The sequence below is a fragment of the Myxine glutinosa genome, chromosome 2, assembly GCF_964187855.1.
Source record: "Myxine glutinosa chromosome 2, kmMyxGlut1.1, whole genome shotgun sequence".
NCBI classification, from domain to species: Eukaryota; Metazoa; Chordata; class Myxini; order Myxiniformes; family Myxinidae; genus Myxine; species Myxine glutinosa.
In genome coordinates this window covers 114060559-114082816 of record NC_136262.1, presented here as the reverse complement: position 1 = coordinate 114082816, position 22258 = coordinate 114060559, and the positions used below count along the sequence as shown (strand labels likewise).

At 49.5% G+C, this 22258-nt stretch overlaps 1 protein-coding gene across 4 annotated transcripts in view; it reads right to left on the bottom strand.

Annotated features, from left to right (window-relative positions):
• MFN2 (mitofusin 2) overlaps positions 1 to 22258 on the bottom strand; it is a 128912-nt gene that overhangs the window by 32853 nt on the left and 73801 nt on the right. For all 4 annotated transcript variants that reach the window (XM_068107393.2, XM_068107394.2, XM_078771443.1 and 1 more), the window contains 4 exons: positions 20472 to 20598; positions 19957 to 20061; positions 19717 to 19819; positions 19049 to 19269 (listed from right to left, as the gene is read on the bottom strand). In XM_068107393.2, coding sequence (XP_067963494.1) covers positions 19049 to 19269; positions 19717 to 19819; positions 19957 to 20061; positions 20472 to 20598 — 556 coding nt within the window. The remainder of the gene's footprint in view (positions 1 to 19048; positions 19270 to 19716; positions 19820 to 19956; positions 20062 to 20471; positions 20599 to 22258) is intronic.

Here is a 22258-nt window from a genome sequence, read left to right as displayed (position 1 = left end):
GTTTATTGCGTCTCTTTGTTTCACTCCGTGGATTACTTGAAGCCCGGACATTTACGTCCGTATTCCGTGCTGGGATACATTCCACAGACGGGATCGCGACAAATGGGTTGCTCGTCCTAGGATCATTCAAGTAAGAGCCATTCGATTGAGACGGGAATTCTGCAGTGGACGACATCTTCTGGCATCTGTTCATCGCCTTCTCACCAGCGGACGCCGTCTTGGAGGAACTTTCTCGCCGTAGGACGCTGTCTTGGGCAGAGAAGTGAATAGCCTCGGATCCCTCCAAACAACCGACAAAGAATAAGCGAATAGCCTCGGATCCCTCCAAACAACCGAAAAAAAAACAAAAAAAAACGTGAGTATTTGTACGTGGTATTTGTCTCATTGGCAATTTGATGTGCGGGTGATATTGCGTAGTTTGTGTCGTATTTCCCCAACAGAGCGTTGTGTTTGAGCGTTGTGTTTGAGGTTGTGTTTTGTGCCTGGTCGTATGATAACTCGTAGCCAAGCTATGTCGACCAGGGAAGTGAGAGTTCAACCTGATCATGTTGACAGTCACGTGGGTGGCGAGGTGAGCGACGCAAGCAGCCTGGACCCGGTCACTCAACCCGAGATGTTAGGAAGCGATCCCATCATGACTAAATGCATGCGTTCGCCCTTCTGGACCGGGCTGACTCCGGTTCAACAACTTGACATGTATAACAGGGAGAATGACAGGGCAGAGGCAGAGCGTGCGGCAGCAGCAGAGAGAGAGCGTGCAGCAGCAGAGAGAGAGCATGCGGCAGCAGAGACAGCAGCAGAGAGAGAGCGTGCGGCAGCAGCAGAGAGAGAGCGTGCAGCAGCAGAGAGAGAGCGTGCAGCAGCAGAGGGAGAGCGTGCGGCAGCAGAGAGAGAGCATGCGGCAGCAGAGAGAGAGCGTGCGGCAGCAGCAGAGGGAGAGCGTGCGGCAGCAGCGAGAGAGCATGCGGCAGCAGAGAGAGAGCGTGCGGCGGCAGCAGAGAGAGAGCATGCGGCAGCAGAAGCTGAACGCGTCAGAGAGCATGAGTTGCGAATGTTGACTGAACGACTGCGGGCAGAGGGGTCTGCTGCAAGAGTCCCGGAAACTGTTCATGTTCGTTTGCCGGACTGGACGGGAGACACGAAGCCAGAAGCGTATCTGGAGATGGCGGAGAAGTTGTTGGCTGCCGGTGGCATTGATGAGAGCTTGTGGGTCGGCCAACTTGTGAGCCATCTATCTGAGAAGGCGAGGGAGGTATATGCGAGGATGGCAACCGAGGACGCAAACAAATACAGGGCATTGAAGGCCGAGATTTTGAATGCCTATGCGGTGTCCGCATGTATTTATAGGAGAAATTTTTTCAGCTGGACTCGTGAGTCCAGTCAAACCTATGAGGAACATTCGCGGGCCTTGTTGGAACAGCTGCAGAGATGGTTCAAGGGGAGCAAGGTGGAGTTACCTCAAGCGGTTGCGGAACTCCTGGTGCGTTACCGTATCGATCAACAGCTTCCGCCTGACTTAGCATTGTTTCTTGTCGACAAAGACACTGTTTCCTTGGCAGACTGCGTCAACCTTATTGATAAACATGTTTTGGCGTGCAAAATGCTGCAAGTCACGCAGCCGCGTCGTACGACGGAGGAGTCTGCGATCAAGACCGCCCCCCGTCTGCCCGGCGGCTGGATCGAGGGGAAGGGTTCTCCGATGACCTCCACTGGTGGCGGTCGCGAGCCGCAGACCAGGGCAGGGCCCTGGTGCGATTTCTGCAAACGCGTGGGGCACGGTGAAAACCGCTGCTTCTCTAATCCCGCCAGTCCGGCCTACCGAGGCAACCCTCCTGTTAAGTCGGAGGGAGATCAGTGGAACTCATCCGCCGGGCCCTCGCACACGACGGTGGCATCGGTGACCGAGGTCACTGCCACCGAGGTTAATTCCATTCATCCACTGCATCAGGATTATTCAGGGACAGCCTTAGTGGGTGGCCCTGATTCGATGCTGAAGTTTGAGGCCAAATACCTTCGGGATACTGGGGCGACACGGTGTGTTCTCCGGGCGGGGGTAGTTCCGGCCTCTCAGATGCGTTATACCGGCGAGTATACCCTCCTTCGGGGCATTGACCGGGTTCTTGGCCGGTATCCCCTTGCCCTCCTCGAGGTCCGGAGTGACATTTTTAAGGGTCCAGTGACCTGTGTGGTAGTACCCTACTACCCGATACCCGGGGTCTCCTTGCTGATTGGCAATGATGCCATGGCCAGGGAGGAGTCATTGACTCTGACCTGTGGGGGGGTCACTAGATCCCAGAGTAAACAGGCGGAGAGAGTGGCGGAGTCAGACATATCTTCACTCGGGCCCGAGGAGCCTAGCGCCTCGACTCCAGTTTCCGACGGTGACGTTGCGTCAGCTGAAGCCCACCCGAGCCTCCCGTCAAGCCAACCTCAGGTGCCGTGCTCCTCAGGGACCGCTCCCGCCATGTCGCGATTCAGCAGGAACGCTAATGCTAAGGTATATGTGGGGAACCTGGGCAATGGAGCAGCGAGAGCCGAGCTAGGGAGGGTCTTCGAGCATTACGGACCACTCCGCAACGTATGGGTTGCTCGGAACCCCCCCGGATTTGCAGTTGTTGAGTTTGAAGATCCACGAGATGCTGAAGATTCGGTCAGAGCCCTTGATGGAAGGTTAATTTGCGGATCGTGTGTGTGCGTCGAAATGTCGAATGGCATGTCGCGGCGGCCTCGTTTCAGACGCCCTTTGGTCCGCAGGCCGTTCGACTCGAACGATCGATGTTACCAGTGCGGTGAAAGGGGTCATTACGCATATGACTGTCGTTCTCGACCCCGGAGGAGTACCCGCCGCTCTAGGTCTCGGTCCGTTCCCCTCCTGTAACTGTTTCCCCACCGTGAGTTTGGCCCCCTTGCTTCTCTAGTGTGCTTTGTGTGAAGTGTAACTCTTGTGGGGTAGATGTTAATGGGGTGTATGGTGTTTAATATTGTGTGTGAAAAAAAAAAAAAAAAACTTGTTCATTGTTAACCTGCCTGTTACCGCCTGTTTACCCTGTTAATGCCTGTTAACTTGTTGCGCTATTGTGTTGCGCTATTGCGTTGCGTTGTATTGTTGCGTTATTGTCGTTAATAAGTGTTAATAATTGTTAATCGCGTTAATTGCCTGTAGCGATTACCGCCATCATCTTGCCATGTGATTTGCACCTACTACAAATACTGGTTTTAAAAACGCCGTCTATTCGACGGGGTTTTTACTTAGGGGGGGAGGATTGTGAGAAACCCCCGGTGAAACCACCTTTGTTCTCACCCAAATGAGTGCCCCGCCCACAACGTGACGTAACCTCCTTGGAGCCTCACGCGATTGGGAGGCGATTCGGCACGTGATTGGTGGAGAGTCAGGAGAGCGCGGTCGCCATCTTATGGACGCACACGGCTCGAAGGCTCCGAGTGGGAAATATCATAAAGGGCTTTCCTTGAAGCCTCACGCCAGCCGAGTTGGGCTGGTCGATTACCGTTCTGTACTTTACGAGCGAGTAACTCCAGAAGAGAACGAGTGATTCCCGGCTTCGTGTTGGAGCTACTGGCCGACCGTTCCTGCCGGCCTTGTGCGGTATTCCATCCTGTTATCCTCCGAGTCCCGGAGGTCGTCGATTGGAACCGCGAGAGATATTACCTGCGTCCTGGTTGGGGCTCCTGGTGCCGACCGTTCCTGCAGGCTTTGTGCGGTATTCCATCCTGTTATCCTCCGAGTCCCGGAGGTCGTCGATTGGAACCGCGAGAGATATTACCTGCGTCCTGGTTGGGGCTCCTGGTGCCGACCGTTCCTGCAGGCTTTGTGCAGTATTCCATCCTGTTACCATTTATGGTTTTGTGATCGAGCCAATAAATAATCGTGCCTTACCCCTAGAAGGCCGATTAAAACACAATTGTGTTTATTGCGTCTCTTTGTTTCACTCCGTGGATTACTTGAAGCCCGGACATTTACGTCCGTATTCCGTGCTGGGATACATTCCACAGACGGGATCGCGACAATATATATATATATATATATATATATATATATATATATATATATATATATATATATATATATATATATATATATATACATACAGTGCATTCAGAAAGTCAGACCCCTTCACTTTTTTCACATTTTGTAATGTTGCAGCCTTATGCCGAAATCGTTTAAATTCATTTTTTCCCTCATCAATCTACACTCAATACCCCATAATGACAAAGAGAAAACAGGATTTTAGAAAGTTTTGCAAATTTATAAAAAAGAAAAAGCTGAAATATCACATTGACATAAGTATTCATACCCTTTGCTATGGCACTTGAAATTTAGCTCAGGTGCCTCACATTTCTCTTGATCTTTGAGATGTTTATATACCTTGATTGGAGTCCACCTGTGGTAAATTCAATTGATTGGACATGATTTGGAAAGGCACACACCTGTCTATATAAGGTCTCACTGTTGACAATGCATATCAGAGCAAAAACCAAGCCATGAGGTTGAAGGAACTGCCTGCAGAGCTCAGAGAGAGGATTGTGTCGAGGCACAGATCTGGGGGAAGCCTACAAAAAAAATTCTGCTGCATTGAAGGTTCCCAAGAGCACAGTGGCCTCCATAATTCTTAAATGGAAGAAGTTTGGAACAACCTGGACTCTTCCTAGAGCTGGCCGCCGGGCTAAACTGAGCAATCGGGGGAGAAGGGCCTTGGTAAGAGAGGTGACCAAGAACCCGATGGTCACTCTGGCTGAGCTCCAGAGATCCTGTGTGGAGATGGGAGAAACTTCCAGAAGGACAACCATCACTGCAACACTCCACCGATCTGGGCCTTAAGGCAGAGTGGACAGACGGAAGCCTCTCCTCAGTGAAAGACACATGAAAGCCCGCTTGGAGTTTGCAAAAAAGCACCTAAAGGACTCTCGGACTGTGAGAAACAAGATTCTGTGGTCTGATGAAGCCAAGATTGAACTGTTTGGCTTCCATCTGGCCACTCTGCCATATAGCCCAGATCGGTGCCTCGACACAATCCTGTCTCTGAGCTCTGCAGGCAGTTCCTTCGACCTCATGGCTTGGTTTTTGCTCTGATAAGCATTGTCAGCTGTGAGACCTTATATAGACAGGTGTGTGCCTTTTACGAATCATGTCCAATCAATTGAATTTACCACAGGTGGACTCCAATCAAGGTGCAGAAACATCTCAAAGATGATCAAGAGAAATGGGAGGCACCTGAGCTAAATTTAAAGTGTCATAGCAAAGGGTATGAATACTTATGTCAAGGTGATATTTCAGTTTTTTCTTTTTAATAAATTTGCAAAACTTTCTAAAATCCTGTTTTCTCTTTTTCATTATGGGGTATTGAGTGTGGATTGATGAGGGGAAAAAAAGAATTTAAACGATTTCAGCATGAGGCTGCAACATATCAGAATGTGAAAAAAGTGAAGAGGTCTGAATACTTTCTGAATGCACTGTGTGTGTGTGTGTGTGTGTGTGTGTGTGTGTGTGTGTGTGTGTGTGTGTGTGTGTGTGTATATATATATAGATAGAGAGATAGAGATATATATATATATAGATATATATAAATATAGATATATATAAATATATATACTGGCCGAAAGCACCCGGCGTTGCCCAGGTTCTTTTTGAATGAATTTACTACTATAATTCAGCTTTTACTCGCGGCGGTAGAAGATTGACGATGATAATTCAACTTTTACTTGCGGCGGTAGATGATTGACTACTATAATTCAGCTCAGCTTTTAATTGCGAAATTGGCCCAGCCCGGCCGAGGCAGCCTAGACCGGCCTCGCCATCTAGCCGAAAACCTTTCCGGGGCCGTCCCAACATTTTTAGTTCTTTTTGAATGAATTTACTACTATAATTCAGCTTTTACTCATGGCCGTAGAAGATTGACTACTATAATTCAGCTCAGCTTTTAATTGTGAAATGGGTCCAGCACGGCCAAGGCAGCTTCGACCGGCCTCGCCACCTAGCCTATGACCTTCCCGGGGCCCGTCCCGACATTTTTAGTTCTTTCTGAATGAATTTACAACTATAATTCAGCTTTTACTCGCAGCCGTAGAAGATTGACTACTATAATTCAGCTCAGCTTTTAATTACGAAATGGGCCCAGCCCGGCCGAGGTGGGTGGGCCTCGAACGGCCTCGCCACCTAGCCATAAACCTTCCCGGGGCCCGTCCCAACATTTTTAGTTCTTTTTGAATGAATTTACTACTATAATTCAGCTTTTACTCGCAGCCGTAGAAGATTGACTACTATAATTCAGCTCAGCTTTTAATTACGAAATGGGCCCAGCCCGGCCGAGGTGGGTGGGCCTCGACCGGCCTCGCCACCTAGCCATAAACCTTCCCGGGGCCCATCCCAACATTTTTTTGTATTGGAGGTTTCTTCCTATCTTTCACCGCTCAAGAGCTTAGCTTGCGCAGACAAACAAACAAAAACTTTCTTTTATATATACAGATAGAAGATAGATATATATATACAGTCGTCCCTCGCTATATCGCGGTTCATTTTTCGCGGCTTCGGTACATCGCGGGTTTTTCTCGCTAGTATATGTAAAATTATATCGCGGATTTTTCGCTATATCGCGGGATTTTGCGGTATAAATGTATTTTTATATACTATTATTTTAAATATTTTTGTGGTAAAATAAGCATTTTCTAGCCTAAAAAATAAAAAAACGTAAAAAAATAAGAAAAATACAGTAATTAAAACATATTACAAGAAATAAAATACTGTACATAGTGTACAGTAGAAGGGTAGACAAAGAGACAAAGAGTCGTGCGTATGGAAAACGCAGATGCGGCAGCTTCCACTTGCACTAGTTACCCACGTAATGGGTAACTGTAATGCTCTTTCTGGCTGTGCAGTACATTCATCATCATCATCACCTTCATCGTCATCAGTACTGCACAGCTAATTCATCATCATCTTCATCACGCAAGTTGTAGTATTGAAGAGCCGGGGCTCTTGCTTGATACGGACGAAATGACGGGCAAGACACAAACTCGTCCGAGAAGATATTTATTCTCAAAACCAACTCGGGAACACTGAAAAGCCCGTTTATCGGGCTGCATTATAAAGCACAACCAGAAACCGAAACCGAAAGCCACGCCTCTCAAGCGTGGCGTGCTTCGGTGGTCACGTGATCAACAGGTGTAGCTGATTATACCCGCACGCGCGGCACGCTTTGGTGGTCACGTGACCAGCCACTCTTGCGCCGCGGATCCCCGCCGGTGATGTCACCGGCTGGAGCAAGGAGATTCTGATGCTGGCCTTGCTTGGGGGACCCATGGGTCGCTACAGTATCTTCAATGGTGAGTACCCATTAGAATTTTATATGTTGTTAAAATTACGTATGTTTAAGAGTGTAAAAAGTGTTTAAGAGTATAGGAAGTGTTTATAAGAGTATGTGAAAGGTTAATAAGAGTGTGGGAAAGGTTAATAAGAGTGTGGGGAGGGTCATAAAGCTTTAAAATATATATAAATAATAAAATAAAAATATGGTCGCTACTTCGCGGATTTTCGTCTATCGCGGGGGGTTCTGGAACGTAACCCCCGCGATAAACGAGGGATCACTGTATATATATATATGGAAGGACATGGAAGAGGGCAATGGAAGGGGAGAGGAATGGGCTTGAGGTGTTGACGAAGCAGGTGAGGGTGAGGTTGGTGAAGTTAAAGAGAGTGGAAAGGATGAAGAGGCGAAGAAAGGAGAGGCAGAGGAAGAGAAAGAGGTTCTTTGAGAATCCTTTTCAGTTTATGAAGGATCTGTTGGAGCAGTCTCGATGTGGTGTACTGAAGGTACCGAAGGAAGAGTTGGAAGGTCACCTGCATGTCACGTATGCAGACACAAGGAGGAACGAAGTGGTGGAGGACATTGAAGGCTTGTTGAGACCGAGAGTCAGGTGTTCCTTTTGATTTGTCAGAGTCTGAAGTTGAGGCAGTTTTGAGGAAGGCACGGGCAGCATCGGCTCCAGGACCAAGTGGAGTGCCATACAAGGTGTTTAAGAGTTGTGAAGGCATCAGGCAGTGTCTGTGGAAGGCTCTGAAGGTGGTACGGAGGCAAGGAGTGGTGCCCAGTCAATGGACGAGGGCGGAAGGAGTTTATATTCCAAAAAGCAGAAGAAGCCTATGACACTTGAGCAGTTTAGACCAATATCATTGCTCGATGTAGATGGGAAGATATTGATGAGTGTCTTTGCGGCACGGCTCTCAGGCTTCATCAGAGGGAATGGTTTTGTGGATGGTTGTGTGCAGAAGGCAGGAATACCAGGATCACCAGGATGCGTTGAACACTCGGCAATGGTCTGGCAAGTGTTGCAGGAGGCAAAGAGGCAAAGGAAGGATGTGGCGGTGGTATGGCTGGATTTGGAGAATGCATATGGGTCAGTGCTGCATGCTTTCATCAGGTATGCCATGGATTTATTTTGGGTGCCACGGAGATTTAGGGATTTTTGATGGCATATTATGATCAGTTTTGGATGCGGCTTGCGACAAACTCCCACACTCTCTTCAATGCCACTCCTCCCTCATCCAAAACCCTAACCCTTTGAGTACGGGATTTTTGTTTGGATAAAAATACCCCCGGTACGGGATTAATTTGGCATTACGGGAATGCAACCACGTACTGACGATCTATTTGTAGGTTTCGTCGATAACGTGTAGTAAGGTCATCTGTACACAAAACCTTTTCGCAGGTTGCGGCACTGGGCGTCATCCGTACTCAAAGGGTTAATCCACCCCAAATCCACCTCCTCCAAATTCCGTTTTCTTTCCTGAAAGCCCTTGTGGTGTTCATCGTATATCATCCTGTGTACCCTGCCCCAGCCCTCTCCCTTCAAAAGATCTCCCAATGTCCCTGTTCTCCACTGTTGTTGTGCTTCCCTCCCTCTCTCCCCCTTTTATCTCCCGCTACCTTTATTATATGTTATATGTGTTAGCTCTTACACGAGCCTCGACTTGGTATACAAATAAATAAATAAATAAATAAAAAACAGATTCTGTTCATGAAGACTATCAGTCTGGGTCTCCCGCTGGATAAGCTGCCTTCCTCCAGCTCGAGCACAGAATTCAAACTTCAGCTGGTGACAGCGATTTCTGCCTGAACACGTCATCAAAGAGGAAGTGCTTTGAGAGGAAATGAATACATTCAAAGGAATACAAACTGCATGGCCACCTATGTCAGCCGCTCTTACGGTGAGATAAGCGGAAAAGCAAATTGCGCTCCCGCTCTACAATTTGCTTGCCTGGATAACCGGAGTACCAGATGAATTTTGCAGACAAGATGGTTGTGGTCCCTCCAAATATTCATCAGAAGCTCGTGTCGATCATTCAAGATGTCCTCTACCTCCAGTCCATAGGGGAAAAAATTATGCCGAAATCACATACGTTGGAGCTGACCTTGAGGCATTTGAGCGTCAAAATAGCGGATCTGGTCAGCAAATACTGTGTATCGAACAGTACAGCAATTGCCCTAGAAACAGCCTTTGCACAGCTGCAGCTGAATCAAGGTGTAAATGGTATTCTGAGAGGCTTCACAGAGAGGAGGGAGGCCTACAATATCCGTGTGCCTTTTCCGAAGAAACCTTCAGTGGAGATACACATCACTCCAACGGAATAATCAGTCAGTATTCTGAACTCTCAGTTGATGATGATAACAGAGCCTCCATCTCACGAAGGCAGCGGTCACTCGAGTCGGTACCTTCTTCCATCATGACCTACCATAGTGGCGTACGTCAAAGCCTTAGGTGTGGAGCTACAGATTTAGTCTACTTGCCAGCAATGTGAACCCGGAAATGTTGAGTACCCCAAAGTTTTAAGTTAGAAATGTACAGTATGGGTCCCCAGCACTTAGAAACTGCCGGATGCTAACTTGCATATGTTGGGCAATTAGCAAAATTAGCATTAATAGCATTAACCCTATCAAACATAGGCCTGGGACACTGAAATTTCTGTTTCGCTCTATTGCTCCACTTTTATTCACAGGTATTAGAGGTAACAAAGGCAAGTACCATACCAAACTAGAATAATATGACTATGGGTAAATAATATCCTCAAAATTAAAATACAAGTATACCCAAAATTATCAGAGCTGAAAAATATGTGCACTAGTTACACAACATAAAACTTCCATCAAGAAAGAGCGTCTTGCACTTCTACTACTCTGCACTGTTATAAAGCATATCCTCATCATAAAACTCATCCTTATCGTCTTCATCTTCTTCTCCTGACTCTACATTCTTGTCATATTGCTCTTCTTGCTGTGAGTGTGTGAGTGTGTTGCAACATGTACTATCAGAGCCTTTGCAGAAGCAGTAGCTGGTACAGGCCAGGCCTGCAGCTACGCAGCTGCACTTTGCTGTTAAACAGGGCTTTAACCCAGCTTTTCAGCTACAGCTGATCATTTCCAACACGGCAGGAGGAGCAACGGGGCTTGCATCCAGGATGGGCATGATGACTTCCTCTCCCTTCTCGCCTTCCTTCTTATTCCATCCAAAATCTGTTATGTCCACAGCTGGTGGGTCAGGGCAGTCTGCTGCTTTCCAAAGCAGCACCTGTAGATGGGCACACCGTCCATGGAGGAGAGCGTTGCGCTCTGTAGGAGGCAGTGTCTTCAGTGCTGGGGGGGGGTTTGCGCTTTCGGTAGATGTCATATCTGGCGACGTTCAGAGATGCCGACTCCCTCTCGTTGTACAGAGCCAGGAAAAAACCACTCACTGCCTCTGTAATCTGTAAATCAGTAGCTCCCTCCTCTCCGATGAAGTGAAGCAGGTCACCAGGTACTACTCTCATGGCCTTGAGTGTGGACACCTTCCCTTTCCCCGCGGGATAGGAGGTGGTGTCACATCCGGAGAGAGCATGCATAGCCAGGACGGAGCGACACTGCTCACCGAGATTCTCTACTGTCGAATTGATGTTGAGAATAGTGCCATCCCATCTCTCCATCTGCAGGTTACATGTGATACCCATCTTCCAGCACCAATAGACCATGAGTACGAAAACATCAGTGTCGTCGCTGAAAATGCGGACAGTTTCAGCTCTGCGACTGGCTGCATCCAACATGTATGAGATGAGGGAGACGTCAGCCTTGTCATGAGTGACAATAATGTCTGCTTTGCTGACCATCTTGATGTGATCTCCTACGCTGTGTGTGCACAGGAGCTCACCCAGTCTCCGTTTGTTTGTCTTGTTCTTCATCACTTTGTCGCGGCTAGGTAGAGGGGTTGTCAGTGTGAGTCGGTACTCTGTTGAGCTCTCCCCAGCTCTTCTCTGCCTCTCGTGGTCTTTGGCAGAGACTTGCTCATACCGTTCAAAGATGACAAATGTTTCGGTGATGTAGCGATTAAGCCGGCGCCCCATGCTGGCTGTGAGGTCAGCCACAGTGCCTGACGATGGCCACACCACGTGGTAGATGAGCTGCGATGCATCAACGAGTACAACATGTGGTGGGTGGGGATTGGGGGCAAGGATTCCAAGACGCTGGACGATCACAGACTTGTTACCCTTCCTGAGGCATCCATACTCATCGATGATGGATGCAGGGACCGGGCGGAGCTCGTAGTCAAAGAGGGCAGAGAGCTCCATTCTTCTCTTGCTCCCCACCACCAGCAGCCGAGCAAACAACGCCTCAAGGTCACATATGATCTTCGCATTGACCTTCACTCTTTTTTTGGTGAATGTCATTGTCACCACCTTATTTGAGATGGGCGCATGAAATCTCTCAGGAAGTGATGAAGAGAACAGTGTGCTCATGTCCTGTCTGATCTTCATATCAATGCATCTTGCACATTCACCTTTTCATCTGCCACCTGGCCATTTATGATATGGTGGAGGGTCACGGTCTCTATGGTGAGTGGATGGGAGTTTTCCTGTAGCACTCTCAGGATTTTAGCCCGGTCCTCCGCGTCCAATTCCCGCCGTCCTTTGCCCTCTTCTTTGTGTCTGTTGGGCTTCATTGTCTTATCCGATGCTTCAGCATCGTCGTAAATCTCATCCAATGACTTGGAGAGATAGGAGCAGATGCCGAAAGATTGGATCCACACGGCGACCTGCTCAGGGTTGGTGGAGATGCCCTTCATGCCTCCTACTCCCTTCCCTTGCTTGATGCATGTCTGCTCCCCAAACATTTCTCCACTCACTGCAGCTGCACCATCAGAGTGGCGGCACACATGGCTTCCAGCGTAAAGGTCATCCTTGGCAGTAGCAGGAAGGTACTGCATGTCGCGCAGATGCCATGTGATCCATCTTGCGTAGTGGTGATGACCGGCAGCAAAGAAATAGGGCAGCATCTCTTCAAGGCAGTGTTGTTGCAGCATCCAATCACCCTCTCTTTCTGCTCGCCAGAACCTGTGAGCTATTAGGGTAGGGGTGATGAAACAATCCACCCATAGCCGGCCTGTGGGGTGCTCTCTGGCTTTCTCCAGGAATGCCGTTATCTGCTCGTGAGTCTTCTCTCCCTCCTCTAAGAAGTCATGAAGAAGAGCAGACACAACCATACGGAAGGCTCGCAAAGCCTTGGGCCAGGCCTTCCCGTTGAAGATGGATTTCAGGCCTCCAAATGATGCACCGACTAGCTCCTCCACACCTGATGAATTCATCAGTTGTCCGATTGAGCCGATGAATGACATGAGAGTGTGCATCATCCCAGGTCTGAGAACCACTGATGACCATCGCTGCAGATCACTCCACTTGATCAGGCAAGCGATCACGTACAGCTGCATGTCAAACGTGATATGACTGTGGCTCATGCCAAGCTGCCTCAGTGATGATGTGTCTAAGTAGGCAATAGTACTGAGCACTGTATCAGGGTGGGCAGGGGGCGAGTCAAGCAGTGGTCCAAAGACACTTATCGTCTTCAGCTTTGGAGCACTGTCATCACCATTGCGATCTTGCACAACATTGTAGGCTGCCCAGTGCCCAGTCTAGGGGAAGAGGGGAAGAGTGGAGCTGCGAGAGCCAAGCAGCATCCTTCTTCTGTGCTCTTGAAACACTCTGTTTTATGGCATCTTGGAAAGCATCAGTTCTTGGGACTTCTTTCAGAGCTGGTGGAGTCATCTTCTTGGGGCCTGTGTAATGTTCAATGACAAAACTGCTCTTATGAGCTATACTAAGTTTCCCAGCTTCAAGCTTCGTCAGACGGGGTAGTTTCAGCGACATGACCTTACCACCAGGTGTGGCTCCTCCGGGGAACAGGAGACCTGCTGGATTCTGCACAAACTGAGTGGCCATGGCATGAGTCATGCGGCGACCATTGGGTGTGAAGACCACAAGATCAAAATTATCACCCCAACTGTGGATAGGGCCGATGTGCCTCTCCAGGCCGAATGCGCGCAGGAACTTATCTGGGTCCTCAGAAGTATATTTGGCAGCTGACACTAACATTGAAACTGTAGCTCAATATGAGAGTAGGGGCACTAACCGCGCAAAAAAATGTTGGGTGAAAAAAAATCCACGGCTTTTACATCCCTTTTTTCACATGAAATTTTGATCGCAGGAAATTTTTATAAGCACACTCACGGAAAGCATATCAGTCTAAGTGTATTATGTCCAAATTTCATGCAGATCCTTCAAATAGTTTGCTCACACGAAGCATTCAAACGGAGCAATAGAGCGAAACAGAAATTTCAGTGTCCCAGGCCTATGTTTGATAGGGTTAATGCTATTAATGCTAATTTTGCTAATTGCCCAACATATGCAAGTTAGCATCCGGCAGTTTCTAAGTGCTGGGGACCCATACTGTACATTTCTAACTTAAAACGTTGGGGTACTCAACATTTCCGGGTTCACAAGAGGGCTCTATAGGCTTGGCAAGTAGACTAATTAGGGACTGTAGTGAAATTATACCGAAGGTGAACCCAGGGAGTGCTCGCTTATCCCACTAAAGGGGCGTCTATAAGACCCGGGACAACCGCGGGGCACGGACACTCCAGCGGCACTTACTGTGACATAGTCCTGTAGTTTGAATGGTATGTACGCCCCTATATGCTGCGCCTGTTTTGTTTCACCTATTGATATCGGACATTGCCCATGTAATACTCTGATTCTAATGTCTGTTGCATGAATGTATTTTACAGGATGTTACTACAGATCTAAATGATATTAAACCTACCCAAGGGACAAATCGTGTCTGTGCTTGATTTTCACGACATTTAATATCATTTAGATCGACGAAATGACTGAACACAAGATGATCATGGTACCGATTCTCGATGCCGACGCTCAAGCCGAGGGGTCGGGATCGGAGTTCACCCACTGGCTCAAAACGCTGGAGAATTACTTCGCCGCTCATGAAACAGAGCCCACCGCCGCGGTGAAGCTGTACGTGTTACAGTCGAAGGTCCATCACAGCGTTTACCGGAGCATTGCTCGATTTGAGACGTACGCTACGGCTCTGGCTGAGCTAAAGCGACTATACATAAAGAAACAGAGCGCCGTGCACGGCCGGCATCAACTCTCCCAGCGGCGACAACAACCATCGGAATCGATCGATCGCTACGTGCAGGAGCTGCGTTACCTATTGGCGGACTGCGTCCAAGAGGTACGGACCCATGAGCAAGTTCAGGATGACCTTCTCCGAGATTCTTTCGTCTCTGGAATTAATTCTGGAGTCTTGAGGCTCCGACTCTTGGAGACCGCGGAGCTGACATTTACGGAGGCACTACGGCTGGCACGCGTCTTTACAGATGCCCGTGAACGATCCACCGCTTATGACCACCCACGAGTCGTGGCGGGGACTTCTCAACTCGCGCGACCGGAGAGGGTTACCGCCGAGGATATGGGGGAGGACCCGACCACCACGGCCGAGTCTCTGGGTGCTCCTGAAGCGGACTCCGCTTCCGGCCTAACTGCTGCTGCCGCTGCCCGGCCACAGCCTGACCGGTACGCAAAGTGTTATTTTTGTGGGAATCGGCAGCACCCTAGATCTGAATGCCCGGCTCGGGAGGCCATATGCCATCTATGCTCCACCAAGGGCCATTTTGCAAAGGTCTGCAGGAAGGCCGCACGGGGAACGCGCACCCGCGCGACCTTGAATGGGCTTATCGCTGAGCCAACAGATCGAGCACCGGACGGGGCGCCTCACTCGGCTTTGATGAGCAGACCTCCTTCTCGCGGGCCTCTGGCTGCACGCACTACATTGGTGAGATACACCGGGCCGCCAAAACAAATGGCGCGAACGCGACCGGTCGCGGAGCGACCGACCTTGACTGGCGTTCGAACGCCTCCTTCAAACAAGCGACATGCTCCTGCTTTGGAAACTCCTCTTGATGTGCGGCAAACGCAGCACGTGACTCGAGCGCCATCTGACGGCGGCTCTTACGAATTACACGCACTCACTCCGGCATATGAAACTGCAGATGAGCCAACTATGCGCTTGTCACGAGGATCCTCCACGGGCTGCCCGAACGACCGGCAAACTGCAGCCGGCGTGGGAACGTCCTCTGACAGTGGGTATTACGAAACTGCAGATTATGAAACTGCAGATGAGCCAACTATGCACTTGTCACGAGGATCCTCCACGGGCTGCCCGAACGACCGGCAAACTGCAGCCGGCGTGGGAACGTCCTCTGACAGAGGGTATTACGATTTATATGCTCCTGCTGAGGCCCAACCTGCCGACGATGCCCCGGGCTGCCCGAACGACCGGAAGATTGCAGCCGGAGTGGGATCCACTCGCGAGGCGCGATCTTCTCGCCCGGCCGGTACAATACCTGCCGGGTCTGCCGGCCTTGCGCAGGCCATCATTCCGCTCAAGGTCGCGGGCGTTTTTGCACAAGCTTTGATTGACACGGGGTCTACGGATAGTTTTAACGATCAACGACTAGTGCATCAACATGGTCGGCCGGTTCTCGGGACAACACGACGGATCTTCATGGCCTCCCAAGGACTTCGGCTGAGCACAAAAGGGGCATGTCGATTAAAACTTGTGATAAAGGGACGCACGTTCCCAGACGTGTATCTCATGGTATTACCTGCTTTATGTGCCGACGTTCTGTTAGGACTTGATTTCCTTAAGCGACATGGACGTTTGGAAATAGACTTCGGTGGGCCGGATACGCTTGCTGTGTGCGCCCTCGCTCAGATGGACGTGGAGCCTCTCTCGCTGTTCCCCAACCTGACCACTGATTGTACCCCTGTAGCCGTAAAATTGCAGCGCTACTCTCGCGCAGACGCACAATTCATTGCGGAAGAAACGGCCCAGCTCTTAAAGGACGATATTATAGAACCCAGTAGGTCGCCGTGGCGGGCCCAAGTCTTAGTGGTGCGAAGTGAGGCCCACCGCCGGCGCATGGTAATCGACTACTCACAGACGATTAATCGATTTACCCAGCTGGATGCCTACCCCTTACCGGGGATGGATGCCCTGGTACGCCAGGTGGCCCTGTATTCCGTTTATAGCACTCTCGATCTGCATAGTGCGTATAATCAGGTCCCCATCTCTAGGGCTGATCGCGTCTTTACAGCCTTTGAATCGGGTCAGCGGTTGTACCAGTTCACTCGACTCCCTTTTGGGGTAACTAACGGGGTCTCTTGTTTTCAGAGGGCTATGGATGACCTCGTTGCGAAGGAGAACTTGACCGATGTCTTTGTCTATCTGGACAATCTTACAGTTTGTGGGTATGACCAGGAGCATCACGACGCTAATCTGAAGCGCTTCCTCGAGGTCGCGCGGAAATATCGCCTAACCATGAATGCGGCTAAGTGTCGTTACTCTCTACGCATGGTAGATCTTTTGGGGTACACCGTGACCCATGGCTCTGTCTCTCCGGATAAGGAGCGTCTGCGACCTTTGCTCGATATGGCTCCGCCTAGCGATCGGGCTTCGCTGAAACGCGCTCTTTGGCTGTTCGCCCACTATTCAAAGTGGGTGCAAAATTTCTCCGTGAAGCTCCGCCCCCTCGTGGCCTGCGACACGTTCCCCATGGGCCCGGCCACCATGGCGGCCTTCGAGGGCCTTAAAGCCGACATCGCTGGCGCCGCTGTAGCGACGATTGACGAGAGTGCCTCTTTCGTCTTGGAAAGTGATGCCTCGGATCATGCGATAGCGGTGACTCTCTCCCAAGGGGGACGCCCTGTGGCTTTCTTTTCGCGGACTCTCACCTCCGCCGAGCGGAGGCATTCGTCTGTCGAAAAGGAAGCGTACGCGATCGTCGAGTCAATTCGGCGATGGCGGCCGTACCTGCTTGGGCGGTGTTTCCAAATCGTCACGGACCAACAAAGCGTTGCATTTATGTACGACACCTTACATGCTCAGTGCATTATGAATGAGAAAATCACCCGTTGGCGTATCGAACTCGCCGACTTCTGCTACACCATCGAATACCGCCCGGGGAAGGATAACCTGGTCGCCGACGCCTTATCGAGGCCGGCCACTTGCGCGGGGGTTGTAACTTTGGAGGGACTGCGCGTTTTGCACGGCACTATGTGTCATCCCGGGGTGGCGCGTTTCGCGCATTTTGTGCGCAGTGGTAATCTGCCGTACTCGATTGAGGACATCCGCCGAATCTGCCGTGATTGCACTATCTGTGCGGAGCTCAAACCGCGTTTTTACAACCCTCCTATGGGGACGCTGGTTAGGGCTACTAGACCGTGGGAGCGCTTGGCGATGGACTTCAAAGGGCCGCTGCCGGTGTCGAGTAACTCTCGTTAGCTGCTCACTATCGTTGATGAGTATTCACGATTCCCCTTTGCTTATACGTGCGGGGATATGTCGGCTGCCACGGTTATCCGGTGCCTGCAGAATTTGTTTTCTATGTTTGGGTATCCGGCCTACGTGCATACCGATCGGGGTGCAGTGTTCCTGTCTCAGGAGGTGAGGGGCTACTTGCTCCAGAATAATGTCGCTTCGAGCTACACCACCCCGTACCGGCCCCAGGCGAATGGGCAGATCGAACGCTTTAATGGGATTATATGGAGGGCCGTCATGCTAAGCCTCCGGACCCTCGGCCGAGGCCTCGATAAATGGGCGTGGTCGCTACCTGCAGCTCTAAACTCGATCCGGGCTCTCCTATGTACCGCCACCAACCAGACTCCTCACGAAAGACTGTTCCACCACCCTAGAAGCTCGGGTAGTATCCAATCTTTACCCAGCTGGCTCGCTGAGCCGGGGCCCGCCTATCTCAAACGAGCGGTTCGCGCTAGCAAGTACGACCCCCTTGTTGATAAGGTGCGGGTCCTCCAGGCTAATCCCGAGCATGCTCGTGTGTTAACGGCGGACGGCCGCGAGTCTACTGTCTCCGTACGCCATCTCGCCCCTTGTGGGGACGACGACAGGGATATCGACGAACCCATCTACGAGTCTATGGACTCTACCGAAGCTTCCTCTATGGAACTACTAACGTCACTTCCGTCGTCACCCACTCCCTTGCCAGAAGGCGCTGGGGCGCCCCCTCCGACACCCACCTCCGGCAGCTATTCCGACGCGGGGGACTCCGGGCTTGGGGACGCCGTACCCGGTAGTTTCCGAACACGAACTGGCAGGGTAGTTCGCCGCCCCGACCGCTACGGGTGGACCGACTGACGTGGATTGACGTGACCCTTTCGATTATTGCTGACGCTTGCTTGCAACCTGCCGAGCAGCAGTATAGTTCTAACGGCGGAGAGAATGTAGTGAAATTATACCGAAGATGAACCCAGGGAGTGCTCGCTTATCCCACTAAAGGGCCGTCTATAAGAGCCGGGACAACCGCGGGGCACGGACACTCCAGCGGCACTTACTGTGACATAGTCCTGTAGTTTGAATGGTATGTACGCCCCTATATGTTGCGCCTGTTTTGTTTCACCTATTGATATCGGACATTGCCCATGTAATACTCTGATTCTAATGTCTGTTGCATGAATGTATTTTACAGGCTGTTACTACAGATCTAAATGATATTAAACCTACCCAAGGGACAAGTCGTGTCTGTGCTTGATTTTCACGACAGGGACCACAGTCAATCTCCCTCAATTTCCATACACACCATCCTCCCCTACCCAAAAGCACTTTTAGCGAACTCCATATCAAAACCTTTTTCCCAATCATACCTGTCCTGGTACGGAACACAAGGCATGCCGGGCTCCATCATGACCCAGGTATCTCGCTACGAGGGCCGACCAACCAAGCGAGAAACGAAACTCGATGTTCTCCTGGAAGTCAGCACAGAGGTGCTCACAGTTCAGCTCATAACTCAGGTTGAAACAGCAGCGCGAAGTCAGGGTATCTGCCATTGTGCGCATGGACAGTGGGAGCAGCGGCTTGACAATCTCTACAATGGAGAGAATAGGGATTAAAGGCATGTTAGGTGGGAGATGCTTCTTTACCTGCGTCCCTCCGTCACGGCTCCGACCAGCCTTCAAACAGACGCTCCGGGCGTCTCGCAGGAGCGAGGGCGTGGAGGCCCTTCCCCTCTCCACAACAACTTTTCAAACAATTTTTGTTGGGAGGACTTTTGGCAAGAGTCCCTTTCCATGGCTATTGATTCAGTGCCGATTCAAAGATGCTCAGAGAATATGTTTTTTCAATCGAACCACAAAGTTTGAACTAAATAACAAGTAGACCAGAATAAACCCCATCGCTGAAGTTTGTGAAACATCTCAGTTTTGTGGTCGACTTCAAAATATAACCAACCTTGGATACAAATATCATTCAAACTCAATTATTGCAAACCAATGCCAAGACTTATCCTCCACCACCGACGTTCCAAAACACCTACCAACCATATCTTCCTGCGTTGTCTGAAGAGAACTGTTCACAAGGTTTGAGCAGCGGTCAGTCAGGTTTCGGCCAAGACCATCTTCCATGTGTTTATGCAATTCCTAAGAGTGACAGTTATCAATCATTCCTTGAAATGAACTAAAACAACACTTTCTTTCCCCAAAATCCTCCATCCTCACTCATGTGCAAATACAAGTCCAACATGGTAGTCCATTATAATAAAGAGTAAAAACGGGACCTGTTTATAAATTTTCAAAACCACGGGGCTGGAATGAAACTCGCACTGAAAACTTTCCACCAGGTGTGCCAATCGCCGAATTTCCTCCAACATGGCTTCTGACACCTGTGGGAATAAAAGCAAACATATAGAGGCTGCAGTAGTTTAACACAAGGAGAGCGCAGGGAGGGACTGGGTGGAGGGAGAGAGAGATAAAGAGAGAGAGGAGGAGGACACGAGTGAGGGCTCTGAGAATAGGGGAGCGAGGTCTCAGAGGACACAGAAGCGAGGATGTGGAGGAAGCAGGAGCGAAGGCACAGAGAAGCAGGAGCGAGGGCGCGGAGGCTGCAGGAGCGAGGGCGTGGAGGAAGCAGGAGCAAGGGCACGGAGGAAGCAGGAGCAAAGGCGTGGAGGAAGCAGGAGCAAAGGCGCAGAGGAAGCAGGAGCAAGGGCGCGGAGGACGCAGGAGTGAGGGCACAGAGGACATGAGCATGGATGAAACGTAGTGATCTGTAAGAGAGCAACAGAAACGTCACCTTCTTCTCAACGAGCTCTGCAAGCTTCCCGATTCGGTCACGACATTGTTGGCTGAGAAGCTTCAGCTGTTGCTGTATAAATGCCACCCTGTCTTCTCTCTCCTCACGCTCATCTTCACATCGTTGCCTGCCACACATACACTCAGCCTGTCAGCCTCGTCAGCTGTATGTTTTGGCTAGGCTTGTGGAAATTTGACCATTTCTGCCACAGTCGTCGCTAAAAATATTGGCACCCTTGCACTTTTTTAAAATAATGCTCCATTTCTTCCAGAAAATTGTCGAAATAAAAAACAGATTTTGGTATCCACATTTGTATTTCTTTGGTTTGCATTAGAACAAAACAAAAAAAGCTGAAAAAATTACTAAATCTTAGCTTATTCCACACATAAATCCTAAAATGGCCCGGACAATATTATTGGCACCTTTTGGAAGTTGTTAGAAATAATTTGATTTCAAGCAGGTGATTCTCCTTTACTTTGGAAGTGAACTCACCTGTGCAGGTGCCTGCAATATAACAATCACTCATTCAACCAGTTTGAATAGAGAAAAGGAGTCATTCTGCTGTTTTGTGTCACCGTGTGCACCACAATCAGCATGGAGAAAAGAAAGAAAACCAGAGAATTGTCTCAGGAGATCAGACACAAGAATGTAGCCAAGCATGGACAATCTCAAGGCTACAAGTCCATCTCCGGAGACCTTGATGTTCCTGTGTCCACCATACGTAATGTAATCAAGAAGTTTAAGGCCAATGGCACTGTAGCCGACCTCCCTGGATGTGGCCGCAAGAGAAAACTTGATTGAGGATTGCAGCGAAGGATTGTTCGAATGGTAGAGAAAGCACCTCAATCAACTTCCAAACAGATTCAAGGTGACCTTCAGATACAAGGTACGACAGTTTCAATTTGCACCATCCATCGCCAACTCAATGAAAGGAGGTTCTATGCCAGGAGACCAAGGAGGACCCCACTGTAAAGAAAGCCAGACTGGAGTTTTCGAAAACATACATGAACAAGCCAAAATCCTTCTGGGAGAATGTTCTGTGGAGGATGAGACTAAATTAGAGCTTTTTGGTAAAGCATATCATCTCCATGTTTACAGAAAACAAAATGAAGCCTTCAAAGAAAAGAACACCTTCCCTACAGTCAAACATGGAGGAGGTTCAGTGATGTTTTGGGGTTGCTGTGCTGCCTCTGGCACCGGGTACCTTGAATGTGTGCATGGCATCATGAAATCAGGAGATTACCAAGGCATTTTGGAGTGCAATGTTCAACCCAGTGTTAGAAAGCTGGGTCTCAGTCGAAGGTCATGGGTCTTGCAGCAGGACAATGACCCAAACACACTTCAACAAGTACAAAAAGTTTTAATTAAAACAAAAGCCGCGTCGATGTTACACAATGCCTAGATGCAGCTGTGCCTATAACGTCGATGTTATAAGCACAGGACATTCCTATTGATTCGATTACTTGATGTTATTTTTGTGCAGTGAAAATATATCTCGGCAATTTCCCGTGTGTGGCGACGAATTTTTAATATATCTCGGCATTTTCCCGTCTGTTATTTCAGGCGGTGTATGACTGACCATGCCGCGATTTAAAAAAAAAAAATCTCGGCAATTTCCCGTGTGTGGCGACACGTGAACGAAGCTATGCTCCTCTCTCTCCACATTATTGTGACGACGTATAAATTAAATATTTCATCGTGACGATTGTCATCAAATGGACGAATTTTTAATATATCTCGGCATTTTCCCGTCTGTTATTTTGGGCGGTGTATGACTGACCATGCCG